At 36.9% G+C, this 15,554-nt stretch overlaps 1 protein-coding gene across 1 annotated transcript in view; it reads left to right on the top strand.

The window, feature by feature from the left end:
* Window positions 1–15,554, top strand: part of Efa6 (Exchange factor for Arf 6) — a 36,795-nt gene that overhangs the window by 4,412 nt on the left and 16,829 nt on the right. The window contains exons 2-5 of the mRNA XM_073083923.1: window positions 6,733–6,799; window positions 7,881–7,934; window positions 9,478–9,562; window positions 14,682–14,930. Coding sequence (XP_072940024.1) covers window positions 6,733–6,799; window positions 7,881–7,934; window positions 9,478–9,562; window positions 14,682–14,930 — 455 coding nt within the window. The remainder of the gene's footprint in view (window positions 1–6,732; window positions 6,800–7,880; window positions 7,935–9,477; window positions 9,563–14,681; window positions 14,931–15,554) is intronic.

Here is a 15,554-nt window from a genome sequence, read left to right as displayed (position 1 = left end):
ACACTAGCCGCGGGCGCACACGCACGTCGACTGCAAGTGCGTACGATATGTGGTGTCCTCCGAATTCCAGCGCAACGAATATAATTATCCTTTGTTCATTTAACGGTTCGTGCTCTGAATAATCTTATCAATTTAAAGACAGACTTAAAATAAACATGTCAATAGAAGAAAGAACCAAAAGTCTAAACAAAGTCCATTCACCTATACGTAACAAAATCGCTTAGATTGCAACACGTCTGTAACTAAGACGGAATGTAAAACGTACACGTAAACCGCAAGGGCTACTTCGGGATCGGCGAAGTGCATTTCGGCAAGAATTCCAATACCTACCTAGTTTCAAAATCCCTTCAACGTGCGGTGAAAGCGATCGCGCGTGCCTAATGAAAATTTTAGCGACTTTACAAGCGGCAATGCGGCTCGACTCCATTATATACGACCACTACCACACATGCATAATGCGACCACTTTGGATATGCATTATCCAGTAGCTTTAAAGTGAGCACATCGCTTTATTATATGAATAGGAAGCACTTTTGATACTGTCACTATAAATATGCGTTAAAAATATTTTCATTCAGAAAAGTACAGCGATCCACTTGATTTACGATGTTAGTTTTAAATGTACTTTAAGTTGTAATTGCATTACACCAGTACTAATAGGAACTTTCCATATTATACATATACATAAACTATAAAACTAGGCAGTATAGAACTAGCCTAGTAGTTAAGAGACTCGGCCTCTCGATCAAGGGGTCCGAGGTTCAAATCCCAGGCACCTCTGATTTTCGAATTTTTGTGCGTATTAGAAATAAATTATCACTTGCTAAAACGGTTAAGGAAAACATCGTGAGGAAACCTTGCATACCTAAAAGATTAATTTAAAAAATATCTCAAAGGTGAAGTCTACCAATACGTACTTGGCCAGCGCAGTGGACTATGACCTAATCCTTCTCATTCTGAGAGGAGACCCGTGAACAACAATGGGTTGATGATGACGTAAACTATAATCGTCGCAGTCCCAGTTTGTTGTTTTGACTTTTGCGTCTAGTTGAATCATTCATAAAGTAACAGTACGATCCTTTATTTATTTGCGCTTAGATTCAGTCCGCGACATGTAAATTAGTTACAGTTCGTGTGAACAACTAGTTACTAGGTTACTACGTTTATTTACAACATAAACTAATGTTTTCTACACTAACAGCAGTTATAGCCCAATATTAGGTTTTTGTCGTGGGTTCTATAGATAAAGAATAAGGAACTCGGTCCTAGAAGGAAAGTTGACGTATTTGTTAAGATGTCTCCGTGAATAAGAATCAAAACCCTCTGCGTGTCAAACTAGTATAGTGACCGCTATGCCTCGGAGGTCATCATTTAAGTTATTGCATTTTATTTTAAGAAACCTTTGTTTTAGAAATGTGAACATTTCTCAAAAGCAAAACTATTGAGGTCATTATTGAGATATTAAAACCTATATAATAAAATTTAAACTTAGTTATTGCTTTAACACAAGGAATACCAAAAAAGTGTCATTTTCGCGATGGTATGATTTTTTTAAATTATCTATTTTAATGAATAAAACAATTCAAAGTTAAATTAGATAATTTATTAATCGTCTTCAAAATTACAAAAAACAAACCTACAATAAAAACATGTATAAGCGTACAAGTATAGCATAAAATATTAAATATGAAATATTGGAAAACTTCCATTCCGTAGTCTGCAGTGGAAATTTAGTTTACGATCGATTGGCTTCCTTCCACCAGTTCCTGTATATACAGGATCTAGTTATTTATAGCTCTACAACTACGCGGAATGAAAACATTTCGGCATCTATCAATTACGTTTATTTACATAAATACTATGATTATACGCGCCGTAAATACACTGAAGTAACTACTATGACTATTCCACGCGAAATTCTAACACCTATTAATACTATTGAACATGATTGTGAATTGATTATATTCGTGAGTTGCTCTTTTTCTTTTACGAGCTTTCCCTTAAACTCTTTTTGATATAGTATAAATTCCTTATAGGCACTTTGCAGCAGTTTGATTGTCTTCCTATCGCCTTATAGGTCGAAATTTATCTTGTTACTTAGATTGTAAACACAAAAGAAACGTATCGTTTACCGCTAAGCGCGAATAACTCACGAAAGATGTACAGTAGGAGAACCTTTCTTAGAATTCTTTCCTTATATATAATCGAAATGTAACTAATAAAACACAAATGCCATAAATGTGGGCAACAAGAAATGCAAGAATCGAAGAAAGCACTAATAGGGCGTAGGCCCGCTATGTGCACTCAGCGCGGTGGGCGTTCGGATACGATCGTGCGATATATGGTGGGAGTATAATATATACGGATCGGGTGTGGACTGTGGTGGTACCGACACACCTGTTTTGGTAGGTCAACATGTTTTATTAGTATCACACTAGCGGTGCACTATGGTTTCACGCGCGATTGGAAAAATATAACGTGACATACCTACTTACATATAATAAATTTGTTACCTTCAATAATTTCAAACAAAATAACATTATATCAAACAACTGATAAAAACTGATATAGAGCCGGTGACCGCGCTGGAAGATTTCATGATTTTTATTTTTTTGCGCCGTACCCCAATAATTTTTCTGTAAAAATGTTTATCTCCCAGTGTAAGATCTAATGCCAAGTATTTGTACAATTTTTGAAGATGGTCATTCCAAATTCTGCACTTGCACGACGCACGTACATTTCATGTTGATGACGATGAAATGGGGCTGCGTCAATAGGACATTGAAGGGGTGAAAGTGAAAGAATAAAGGTGATGTGGTCACCTTTTCCTGGACGTTAACTGTTGGATTCTTGAATGATTCCTAGACCCTTTGAATGGGGAGTACCATTGGATTCTTTGGTCTGATAATGTATATTACTCAGACTGTACTGTAGTGCGCCTTCCTGAAGCTGTTAACAGCTGTGCTACTGTGTAATAACTTGCATTGTATCTTTATATTCCGATGACATCATCGGAAGTAGACGATAGTTAGATCTTGTCTTTAAGAATAAGCTGTAGGGGTTAAAATAATACATTAAGCATTGTATTAAAACCTAAGAAAACTAATCGAAGTTAGATCCGCTAGGTGCATGGGGGGCGTGGGCGCGGTAGGCTTCAGCCACGATTTATGTCTCACAGCTCGACGTTACATAACTCTAACATGCACTGCCTTTCATTCGCTTCATTGTAACATGCGTTCAGAACGGCTAATAAATTTATAACGCTTCCTTGTTCTTGTGTGCTGGAAATTGGGCCATTTTTTATGTATTAGCTCATCTAGTTTATACTTCGCAGCGATCAGTTTGGGTCTGAAACGTCTGAGCGTAATAAATCATACTTTTAAAACAACTATAAAGAAGTTTGAAAATTAAAAGCTATTGTTTATTCTTGTGGCGTGAAATGAACTATAAGTTCTTGTACTTCTACAAACGCTAAACGAATAGCCTTATAAATATTATATGTTCGTCTGCGAAAATAAGTAAAATGACGTACGACGTACGTTTGCAGGTTTTATTTAAAAATAACCCACCATGAAAGTAGCAAAAAATTGCGTAACATATTTATAGAATAAACTGCCTACGATCACTTAATCACGAAGCATAAAGTATTCCCACTTAAAAACTCGATCGATCGAACATTGGGACAACATCTATTATAGGCGGTTTTTATTATAAGCGTTACTCAGGTCATCAAGTGACTTTGTAAATAAGAGATAAATAGCGCCAATTGACAGATATTGATTAAGTGGTGACAGAAATAAAGTTCCAACGATAAACGCAATTAAAGAACAGATGGTCCGTAGGGTGCGCTCCTCTTGTCTCCCTACGCTAGGATGACGTGTGTAATGAAATAGTGATCTAAAACTGACTCATGTTATAATTGTAAGAAAGAAAAACATGTCCAGATGGGTTGATTTAACTTAAATTATAAAAATATAAGTTAATATCAATTAAGTCCTCAATTATAAATTGAATTTTGAGGAAGTAAAGTTGTTATATTTAAACAATTAATTATATATTATTTAATTATATTTAAACCGTTAATTATATTTAAACAATTATGAATTTAAAGTGTCCTATATTCCTAGTGTTACAGAGCGATAAAAATGAAATAAAAATTATAGTGAAGTTCTGACTCCGGAACTTCATCAATACCCTACCTTCCAATTAAAAACTTTTTCAAAAGTTAAAGCACTTGCTATTTTTTATCGCTCACGGTCTTAGCGCCGGCAACTAGCGCCAATGAGAATAAACTAACCACGCCACAGCTGACGCTACTATCAAACTCTATTGTAATATATCGATACTAAATAGTACAGCAATGCAATAGATACTCGAATGAATAAAATACTCGAATTTATAACATCTACCATCCTCACTGACTCATGCCATTCGATAGCAATACAGTTTTACGTACTTTGACTAAACGTAATTCTAACAAATACATAACAATAACAATAAATAAACAATCATCTCAATTTATTAGAAAATTGTGAATACCATTATATATGCATTGTTATTGTATGATGCGTAAAACGTACCATCTATCCAATTAGGACATACTTCCTCATTTACGTCAGTGCTTCGAAAATCTGGCATTCGACGCTTCGGCTCTACCTTGCCCGAACGTGGGACGCATCCAACTAATTCATATTTCCGGTGCGCCCTTCTGCGGGAGTTTGATCTAATTTATCTCCTAAGCTCAATCCATTAGCGGACCCTCCTGTGATAACAAGTTGACAGCGGCGGGCGCGGCGGACGGCCGTGCCACACGGTGCTCCCCGCTCACTACACTACATCTTTCCGATAGATCAAGTTGTTCCTTCGATAATTCTTCTACGGACTCATTTGTGTGTAAATATTAATCGAAAAATTGCGTATACTAAAAATTAAAATAAAACCCCGTGTGACTTATGAGCAAAGCAAAATTAAATGTTACAGTGAATCATTATTATCAACGGTGCCAGGAAGTGGCAATATCAAAATACTCATCCTCAGCTAAGTTGTGTAAATATTGAAAAGTTGTGTGTGAAACATTTGTGTTGTGAATGTGAATCGTGGTTTCTGTGGCCTCACATAACACATGTGGTTGTGGGCACGTGTAGCTCGTGTGTAGGCAATAATATTGGAAATTAAAGGTTTGTTTTAAACAATATTATATATTGTAGAACTTTTTATCTTTGTCTGAATTGACGATATATCATGTTAGTTGCATTGCTGCAATATCTTTTGTCAGTCAAGGAATCCTTGTTATTTCTATAAATTTTGTTCTATAAATTAATTATACATACGGTTACAGCTGTTTTCCTCAAAAAGGAAAAATTCAATCATACTGTAACTCTGTAATTTAACGTCTTTTTGTGATACACTAGCGCCACAGATCAATGAACGGCGTTGCAACTTTTATCTTTTATCCTTTGTTATAAACTATAGTCTTGTGTCATATAAAAGTTAGTTACATCGTCCTATTTCCAGTCAATTTCATATATAAAATACGTCTAACATACGTCACACAGTGTAACTATCCTACTTGGATCAACTTTTAAGTCTGGCCGGCGATACATAGGATTGCTATTAGCGGCTACACAAAGATGTTTGTACAGCCAAGTGTTTACATGCGGATTATTAGGGCTTAGGAAAACCTAAACGTTGTTTCTCTCCTTATCTGTATAATCTAAAGTGTATGTCTTTTATAGTATCTTCACTTTTATGTGTACTTTTCATATTACAATTTATATTTATTTGCCATTAATATAATAGCGAATCATACTTACGATGTTTAAATACATAATAATAGATAAAAGTACCTACTGTGAATATAATTTTAAGTACTGTGAGTATACTATTTTGAAGGTGGTAGAACCCTTTGTGGTTCGATTCCGGAGACACCACCGCCACACCTATTTGTAGTAATAACAGCAGGAGCGGCGCTTTATTCCGGTTTGAAGGGTGTGTTAAGGGAGACATATTTATCCGAGGCTTTCCAACTTAACTCTCAGGGGTATCAACACATCTGTGGCCGACCTCAGTTAGGACTCCAATCTTATCTAGGGTTGATTACAGTTGCTCATGGGTGGCTGTAGCCATTTACCATCAGATGGGCTGCTCTATTGCTGCTTCTGTAATGCCAAAATATACCAAACCATATTGAAGTAGTGTGGTATGGTGCTACTAGTACTCATAAAGAGAGAGTCGTGCTCAGCAGGGGGATATTAATGTGCTTTAGGTAAAATAAACTTCATTTCGTTCGGTTATACGAATATCATAACTTTGTATAAATTAATGAGGAAAGTTGTTTGTTGTTTAAATGAGTTACGTACAGAGTGATTAACAAAATAATTGGTCTTGTTATCATATATTATTATAACAAGATCAATCGTTTAAAAGTGGTAGAAACCTTCGTGGGATTTCAGAGTTCCCACAGCTTTTATATCTACTTTACAACATTAGTATTAAGTATTGTTGTTTTCTAGTTTGAAGTATGTGATAAAGAAACGCTTAAAGATGCGTCCCAGCTTAGTCCTCAAAGGTAGCTACGAATCTGTGCCCGACCTTAGTCCTATCTGGGGATGATTACAAATGTCCATGGGTGACAGTCGCCACTTACCATCAGATGGCCTACTTACTCGTTTGTTACTTGTTAAAAAAAACTATGTTTTAAGTAAATAAGTGGATCCGTATGTTCAATTACAGGTAGAGGCGGGAGATGTATTGCTCAAGGTTAATGGGACTGATGTAAACCGGTTCACTACCCGAGAAGGTAAGGAATTCGCCATTTATCACGCGCATGACACTTATCTCGAAACATCCCAACTGCAGATAACTGTTTCGCTCTAATTGAAGCTGCAATTGTTCTGTGTTCTACGAAAATGGAAGCTTTATTCAATTTACGGACCGCCATAATAACCTACATTGTTTGAAAATGAAGACCCTTACAGTATAATGTGTGTTGTTTATTAATGAAGGGCTTTGTGATTGTGTATGTAATAAGGACGTAATCTTAACAGATTTATGCCCCTTGAGGCAAACAGCCGAAAATTTCGGTATAGTATCCGAATGATAACAGTACATATTCAAATATTAAGTAAAAGCATAGTAGCTGTGCCGGTTATTCTAATTATTCTATTGAAATTTGGATTGATTCTAATAAGAGTTTTACGAGGGTGCAACGTAAACTGTAATCAAAAACTCGTGATTGATTGAAAACTAAAAGATAGAACCGATAGAAATGTATTTTTCTAAAACCGTCAAGTGCGACCATCGCTAGTGAAGTTATTAACACTAATTCAATGATCGCGTTATTGCCGCTCCGATATCATCACGCGAATACGTAATTCACGTTTCACACGTAGACGTGGACTTGTTCTTCAAGCGTCGATATATTTGAAATAGTTTTATCGAAGTCTTGTCTAATAAACTTATCACGATACTGGGATATATTGCTCTAACCATCGGCCTTTTGAGATCCACCAGAGGACATAGGTCTCCCCTAATTTAGGCATTTCCGACAAGCCTTCTGCAATGTCTTCTGAAAGCTGAAAGTTCTTCTGAAAGATTTCCGTTGGATTCTTCAGGTCTAATGGTATGGGGGAATATATAGTAGATAAGTAGGTTCTAATATAGTATATAATAGTTCGGTAACCAACCTCGTGATTTCTCCGTCCATCTGCTTTGTTATAATTGTAATGAAAATATTCTTGGTGTAGATAATTATTTTGATTATTCATAAATGATTACACCGGGCTCTGCCTCTTAAAATATGCACCACGGACTACTTTAGGAAGTAAAATAAGAAGGTCATGAGTAAAGCCTGGCTCATTTATCTTTTGATTTTGTTCCAGTTTTAAAATGTTTGCGGCTCTCATCGGATCCCGTCACTTTAAGGCTGAGAAAGGGTGAGTTTCAAATCGATTACAATTCACGAACTCTTGATACACAGACATAATTATGATAAGAACAAAAAATTCGCTATAGTCTGTGTCTCTAAACGACACGTCTTATGTTAAAATCTGTAAGGCCTTTTGGGCGTGCCAAAGAATGAGACATACATGCATACGCACAAAACAATACATCATACAAACATCACATCTACAAACATCACCTTTGAAATTAATTGACCTGTGACATTAGAAAAGTGAGGGTTATAGTTTGCCAGTAATAAACGTCGTTTCTTGTAATAAATATCGTTCGTTCCCAGGTGGTTCCGTGGAGTTCGCGAAATAAGTCGGTACAAATAAGAGGGAGGCGTGTAATTTTATAGGTGACTCCCGGGATCCGACCTGGGATAACCTCGCTCCGCCTTCCAACCTTTTAATAATGTAACCAAGTTACGCTCTGTTGGCGAAATTGCAACATTTTTTGATTAGTACCTATTCTATAGTTGCCAGAATCTTCTAGGAAATCATGTTTTAAAAATTACTTTGTAAAAAATGTGTCAAAATTACTCGTAAAAGTAAGTAGATGTTATGATTTTGTTATTTTATAAAAGCTGAATGTGCACAAAGTCCTTGAAAAGTTATAAAAAAGTTATCTCACCAAATAAAGTCGTAATATGTAATTATTTTTGAAACAGACGTGCCAGTATGCACGGGGTATGGACAGACTGCCCTCTGATTCATTCGGACGGACAAGCGCGCCATATATTGAATCGAATTACACATAAGATTCAATTATATGATACCAGTAAGGGGCTTGCTCTAGGAATCGATTTGTTTACTTACGCCCTTTAATAATAATTAATGTACTAAAGGTCTAAATTTGACATATTTTCCTAAATGACAATTTTAGAACTGCAGTAGATAACATTTCGTTAAGATTGATTTTATTACTAACGGGCTTTAATCTAAGAGTTTCTTCACACCGGCGTTTTTCCAGCGTGAACGTTTAATGGACGTATATGAGGTATATGCAGCATAAAAGCTGCGACAACGCAACGTACTTACTTACGTCTCCATATCGCGGCGTGAGCTGCGTATATGTTCGCCGAACATCTATACTAGAAAAAACGTCAGTGAAAAGGAGCTATAAGCTATTATACAAAGTATGACTGTTTGGCGACGACACAATTACAAAATTTGTCTACTCGTAACATTGAGTCGCTATTACCGTAACAGGCGATAACTGGTGATGGTGATATTATATGGCATCATACTCGTCATGTTTTCATTTTTTGGTGGCCGTAACGGCCTGACCACCTTCACCGGGTTTTGGGTGGTGACCCCAATGCTCACCCGGGACTAGAAGACTGGGCTAGAAGGGATAGTTTAGGTCATCGTTGCCGGTTTCCTTGACCGTTTAACTTCGCTAGAGCGGACTCAGCACCTGCTGGAATCCTAAGCATCTACTTCTTGTTATACAGGGAATGCTGCTGCTCCAAGGGCAGCTCCTATTAGGTTAGGTTACCTTAGTTCAGTTACGCTAATTAACTTAATGTTTCAGACCCACAGATCAAAGCGAACGTGAGGCGGTACTTGTCCGCAGCGGCCGAGCGGCGGACTAGCGGCGCGCGGACCAAACACGATAAGTGAGTTTACACTGTTATAATATTCTTAATTTACTTATCTTTATGACATTCGGAAAATAACGAGCAGATAACGTTCAGGACAGTAGCGTTTAAGATGTTCAATTGGGATGTATAAAGAGTTTCTTTGAGACACTTTCAAATAGGGTTGACACCCGTACTGTAATATTGACTGTGCTATGTTTTAGTCAATTGTACGATATATTGTAGAAAAATAATAAAGTACGAAAAGGACTATAATTATTTTCTTTAGTAGCTCAGATGTCGTGGCTCTCCCTTGATATCAAAATAGCTTTATAAGCAGTCATTTTCAATATTTACAAGTAGAAAAAAAGATTGCCAGTTTTTTTTTTTTGCCTGAATATTCTATCCTAAATTACCTATTATCATAGGTATCTTTTTGCCCTGTTTTTGCAAAAAAAATACAATTTTCTTTTTAAAAAATAGTGGCAACCCTACTTTCAAACAAGCCGGTCGCTTTTGCGTTATAGCCGGAGGCGTCGCCCGATGTGGAAATAGGTGTCTTAAGTCGCACGTGACGGTTTAAATGCGGGGGTAGGAACTAATTAAGGTGATATTTTTACACGTACACGGTACGCCCCCGTAAGTTTATATTTAGTTGTGCCTTATTTGAAATGTAATCGGAAACCCACCCTCGTGCGACCGACAGCTGATATCCGATAAGCGATCTGTAGCCATATGTGTCCCAGACTTGGGGTCGCCCCAACCCCACGTATCGGTCTACGAGGGTAACACGGGTTGAAGCCGTCGACGGAAACTAATATTGACGTCTTGTTTCCATTAGTCCATTCAATTTCCTATCCAATCTATCATAAGTAATTATTAGGTATGATTGTTATCTTAATGTTGGGTGTGATTAGAGATGTCGTATTAGAAAGGATTATAGGTAATGAGTAAGAATGCCACAAGTACGCGAATTAAGTCACGTATGTACATTCGAAACGGAACAAAAATATTTATTTTTCCTTACATTACATTACAATTTCGCATTTAAAACCCAATGGCGGACATAATAAAATAAGGTCAGTGAAGGAGGATAACACTAAAAATAATAAATAGTGTGAATTGTATTTACAACGTCTTGTGCTGGGGAAGACGGCGGAATATTTATGTTACTATTAGAGGGGGACTTAAAGTGTTATTGCAAGAGTTCCACTGAAATAGTTTGCCATAAATGACGATTTAAAGGCGATGTTAGTTTATGATAGATTTGACTAGCACAGTATTAAAGCGACCTTTTACTGTCCTACTGCTGGGCACGGGTCTCCTTTAAGGTAGAGGATTAGGCTATAGTCCACCGCGCTGGCCAAGTGCACATTGGTAGACTTCACATACCCTTGAGATTTTTTTTTATAAATTCGTCAGGTGCAGGCTTTGTCGTGATGTTTTCATTCACCCATAAAGCAAATGATAATTCTTCACATAGTTTTGAGATTTTTTTTATACATTCTTCTGGTGTGCAAATGATAATTGATTTCTCAATTACACATAATTATTAAAAACCAGAGTTGCCTGCCTGGGATTTGAACCGCTGACCCTCAATGAAGACGCCGAGTTTTAACCACTTGGATATCGCTGCTTTGATTCAACCACCAGCACAGTAAGCCGGGCTTAAATGGACCATGTCAAAACATGTTACTCATTCACATTCATGGTTCTAAGAATCGACCGATATCATCATCCAATTCTGTTATTTGTGCCGTGTAGAAGTGGTTTTAAGCACTGATTTGTGCTAGTTTAAAGGTTGTACCGTGACTGCTTGTTTGAAATTTTAATTTAGCTTATAAGATTTTTTTAAATCGGAAATATATTTCGAATACTTGATACCCTAAAAATGGTTGTGAAAATATAATATATAACAAATCCGAGCGATACTACCCATACGAGCGAATTATAGTTTGCCTGGGACATCAATATAACGTGCAATTTTAAATGCTTTAAGCGGGGAAACTATGATTTACATATATTTTCGATTTTTTACGCGTGTTGCGGTACCCGCAACGGAAGCGGAAGAAAAACGTGAGTGAGTTCTCATAATAATGACTGGCTCTAGTATAATATCTACGGTATGCCTCATAGCGCATATTGTTATTATTATTTATATGTACCATGGTTTTATTAGTACATTCATCTATTCTAACGTGACCTACTTACATAGATTAAAACAATTGTTCATTGAACGCTGTTTACCATAACAACGACCTATAACAATAAATGATGCGCGATTAGCAGGAATGCGACGGCGAAAGTAAATCGGTTCAAATCCTTTCCAGGACGTTCACCTCCCGCTAACAATGCAATTTGTATGCCCTCGTCCAATTAGCATAGATAATTCATTTTGTATGCACGTTTTGCATGGTTATGGGACTTCGATGCTTCGTTATTAGTTTTTACTACGGTAGTGCCGTCAAACAAATCCGCCCACTACTTCGCCGGCAAATGACCTAACGTGATAAGAAAAAATATATACATTTTGAATATTGAAGAAATAGGCCATAATGACATTATTATGGTATCTTAAAAAGTAACCCATTTTTTATGAAACTAGGCCTTTTAAAAACTACATAAAAGTACTGAAATTTACATATCAGCATAAACAGTTACATAAATATATTAGAATATTAATTATCCTGTATTTTCTAGTCATTGAATTAATTAATTATTTAATAATTAAAAGTTAATTAGTGGGCTTTCCCCGCCCGCTGCTCACATAAATCCTTTAATTTCCTAACGTTAATGAAGCGTACAAAAACAGTGAAGCCTTATTAAAACCGGCGTCCGATCGAAAGTGTTTGCAAGTGGTTCAACGGTTATATATTGTTAAGGTCAAATCATTGGGGCGTAGTTGAACATTAATCAGTAGTAGAGATGGGCAAAGAACCCGGTTTAAACCCTGTGCAGGGTTAAAACCCAATAAATACCCGTTTATTTCCTCCCACTGGGTATTTATTTGGGTGTTTATAAAATGAGTTAATAAAATCTACACAAAGCTTTTAAATAGTTCAAATGTTTATTTAATAGATATACTATAGGTTTTTACTGTATTTCTAATGTTTTTACATTTTTAAATATGACATTTTTAGGGGTTCATCTATTTTTATTACCTTTTTAATTACTATTTGTTTGACGAAACAAATAAGTATACCTCTCGTATACTATTGCACAGGTGGTGTGGGAATATGGGCATATAATGTAAAATGTAATTCTTACGTATCTTAATATCTTAATAATTATAGCTTTAAGAAAAAAAAATATAAACATTATTTTATAGATAATTTTATTTCGAGAAAAATCCAGAAACCCGAAAATTGTGACGTTTGACCCCGAATAAGTGCCGACACACATCGATGAGGACTTTTGGAACTTTACTTGTAATGGTAAACCCAAGGTCTCTACGGAAATTTAGCTTTATGTTATTTGATTACAATTTTTATGTCTAAATTGACCGGACTATAAAAACTCCTCTATCAAAATGTTTCAATGTCATTTTCTGTAAATTAAGTAGAAAAAAGTAAAAAAAAAAGTCTTCCCAATGTTTAATCTATTATTGTTATTATCTTTGTTATTTTTGGTTTAACGACAAAAAGTTATAGAACTAAAATTATAGATAAATCAATTTGAAACCATAATTGTTCTTACTAAATTTCTGTGCGACAAATAGTTTGCCTGGTAGAGCGTAAAAACGCTTTGTGCCCCTTTTTTCAAGATGGCGGCCGAGGGACAACAGTTGGGACTCCACAAATTAGGATTTAACTGTACACTAAGCCCTTTACACTAATCATTGACATCTATAAAATATAATTGGGTCTTCGAAAATTGCAACCCAAATGTAACACATCCGAATGGACTATAACAGCGTAGTTAAATGAAATATGTGCTTTTAGAGTGCATATTTAGTGAATTGTTTACAATATTATTTTAAAAATGATATTACACGAAGAAAATAAAAATATGAATGACAATAGTTTACACCCGCTGTTTGGGTGTTTATTTGGGTTTAAACCCTATTTCACCCAAAATACCCGGTTTAAACCCGTATCCACCCATTGGGTTTAAACCCTCTGCCCATCTCTAATCAGTAGGTAGTAGGTAGGTATAGTCCGTGTAAAACTGCTAGTCCACTCTGAATATAGAAATGAATTGCTTCGCTACAGCAAATTGTATGGTATACCTGCTCGCAACAACTTCAGAGCCACCTAGCAGTTTGGCGCGGACTATAAAATAGTTTCTGTATTTTGCTATTCATACTATATTTAAAGCTTGTCTTCAAGTACTCGTCTTTTTTCGATTCGATTAAATTATATTACGCCATAGTATCGAACATAATAATTTATTATAGTAATGTTTGTAATCACTTATGCTGATGTGTGATATACAGTACAATATGCATAAACAACTTTTAACTCGGACATACAAAATATTAGGAAAATAGGAGTCTACCTAATTATATACAACAGTAAATGTCACAGAATATGAATCATCAACCAGACGAATTATAATATTAACTGAGCGGATAATATCACGTTACCATTATGTGTACGGGCAGTGATAGCCTAGTGGTTAAAACTCGGCGTCTCGATCGAGGGATCCAAGGTTTAAATCCCAGGCACGCACCACTGATTATTCAAAATTATGTACGTATTAGAAATTAATGATCACTTGCTTAAACGGTGAAGGAAAATATCCTAAGGAAACCTGCATACCTGACAGATAAAAAAAATCTCAAATGTATGTATCTACCAATGGCCAGCGCGGTGGACTATGGCCTAATCCTTCTCATACTGAGAAGAGACCCGTGTCTAGCAGTGGGACAATAATGGGTTGATGATGAAGATTATGTGTGCACAGGGCCCATTCACCGCCATCGAGCAACTCGGAACAGCAACAGCTGGAGCAGCTCGTCGAGCAACGGGTCGTGCGTGAATTATAATATTAACTGAACTTATAATATCACGTTATCATTATGCTTACACAGGACCGATTCACCGCCGTCGAGCAACTCGAACAGCAACAGCTCGAGCAGCTCGTCGAGCAACGGGTCGGGCGTGAATTATAATATTAACTGAACGAATAATATCACGTTACCATTATGCGTACACAGGGCCGATTCACCGCCGTCGAGCAACTCGAACAGCAACAGCTCGAGCAGCTCGTCGAGCAACGGGTCGGGCGTGCAGTCGGGCGAGAGCTGCGAGGCGCTGCTGCCGGAGGAGCGGGCGCGGCGGCCGCGCGCCACGCAGCCTAAGTTCGAGGCGTACATGATGACCGGCGACCTCATGCTCAACCTCTCGAGGGTCGAGCATCCACACCACAACCACCACGCGCCCACACATCGGACACACTATCATAGGTGAGCAATTCATTTCTTTTTGATAATATACGAGTAGCAGACGAGCATGCAGCCCACCTGATGGTAAGTGGATACTGCCGCCCATGGACATCTGTAACCAACTTCAAAATAGGATTAGATGCTTAACTGATGTCGGTCCCAGATGCGTCGCTACCCCAGTAGACTAAGCTAGACCCGCCTCGGTAAAGTATATCGCCCTTACCTCACCCTTCAAACCAGCACACAGCAGCGCCTAAAACGGGTGTTGGCGGAAGGTAACCACAAAGGGTTCTTCCACATCAAACCATTTTTGTATTTTCGCGTTATATTAATGTGGGCTGCGCGCGTGTCTCTCACAATGATAGGTTTCGTATATAGTAAAACTTCGCCATACTACACAAGTACAAATTGCATTCATACTTGGTAAGCTTACCAACATTAAAATAAACTATGGATAGAACTCCCAGGCCTATTGGTTTCCTTTAGTAATTTTCCTTGATCATTCACACAAATATGGAGAGTGGTTTAGGGGAAGTCTAGAAGACTTTTAATTTAAGTACTCCAAAATATTTACATATTAAGTATGCTACGATTACATTTTATATACTTATTTATTAACCTGTGGTCTTTAGTGGGAAATTTACC

The sequence above is a fragment of the Epargyreus clarus genome, unplaced genomic scaffold, assembly GCF_041222505.1.
Source record: "Epargyreus clarus isolate Ecla_fem2 unplaced genomic scaffold, WU_Ecla_fem_2.2 ptg000019l, whole genome shotgun sequence".
Taxonomy (NCBI): domain Eukaryota; kingdom Metazoa; phylum Arthropoda; class Insecta; order Lepidoptera; family Hesperiidae; genus Epargyreus; species Epargyreus clarus.
This window is presented reverse-complemented; position numbering and strand designations above follow the sequence as displayed.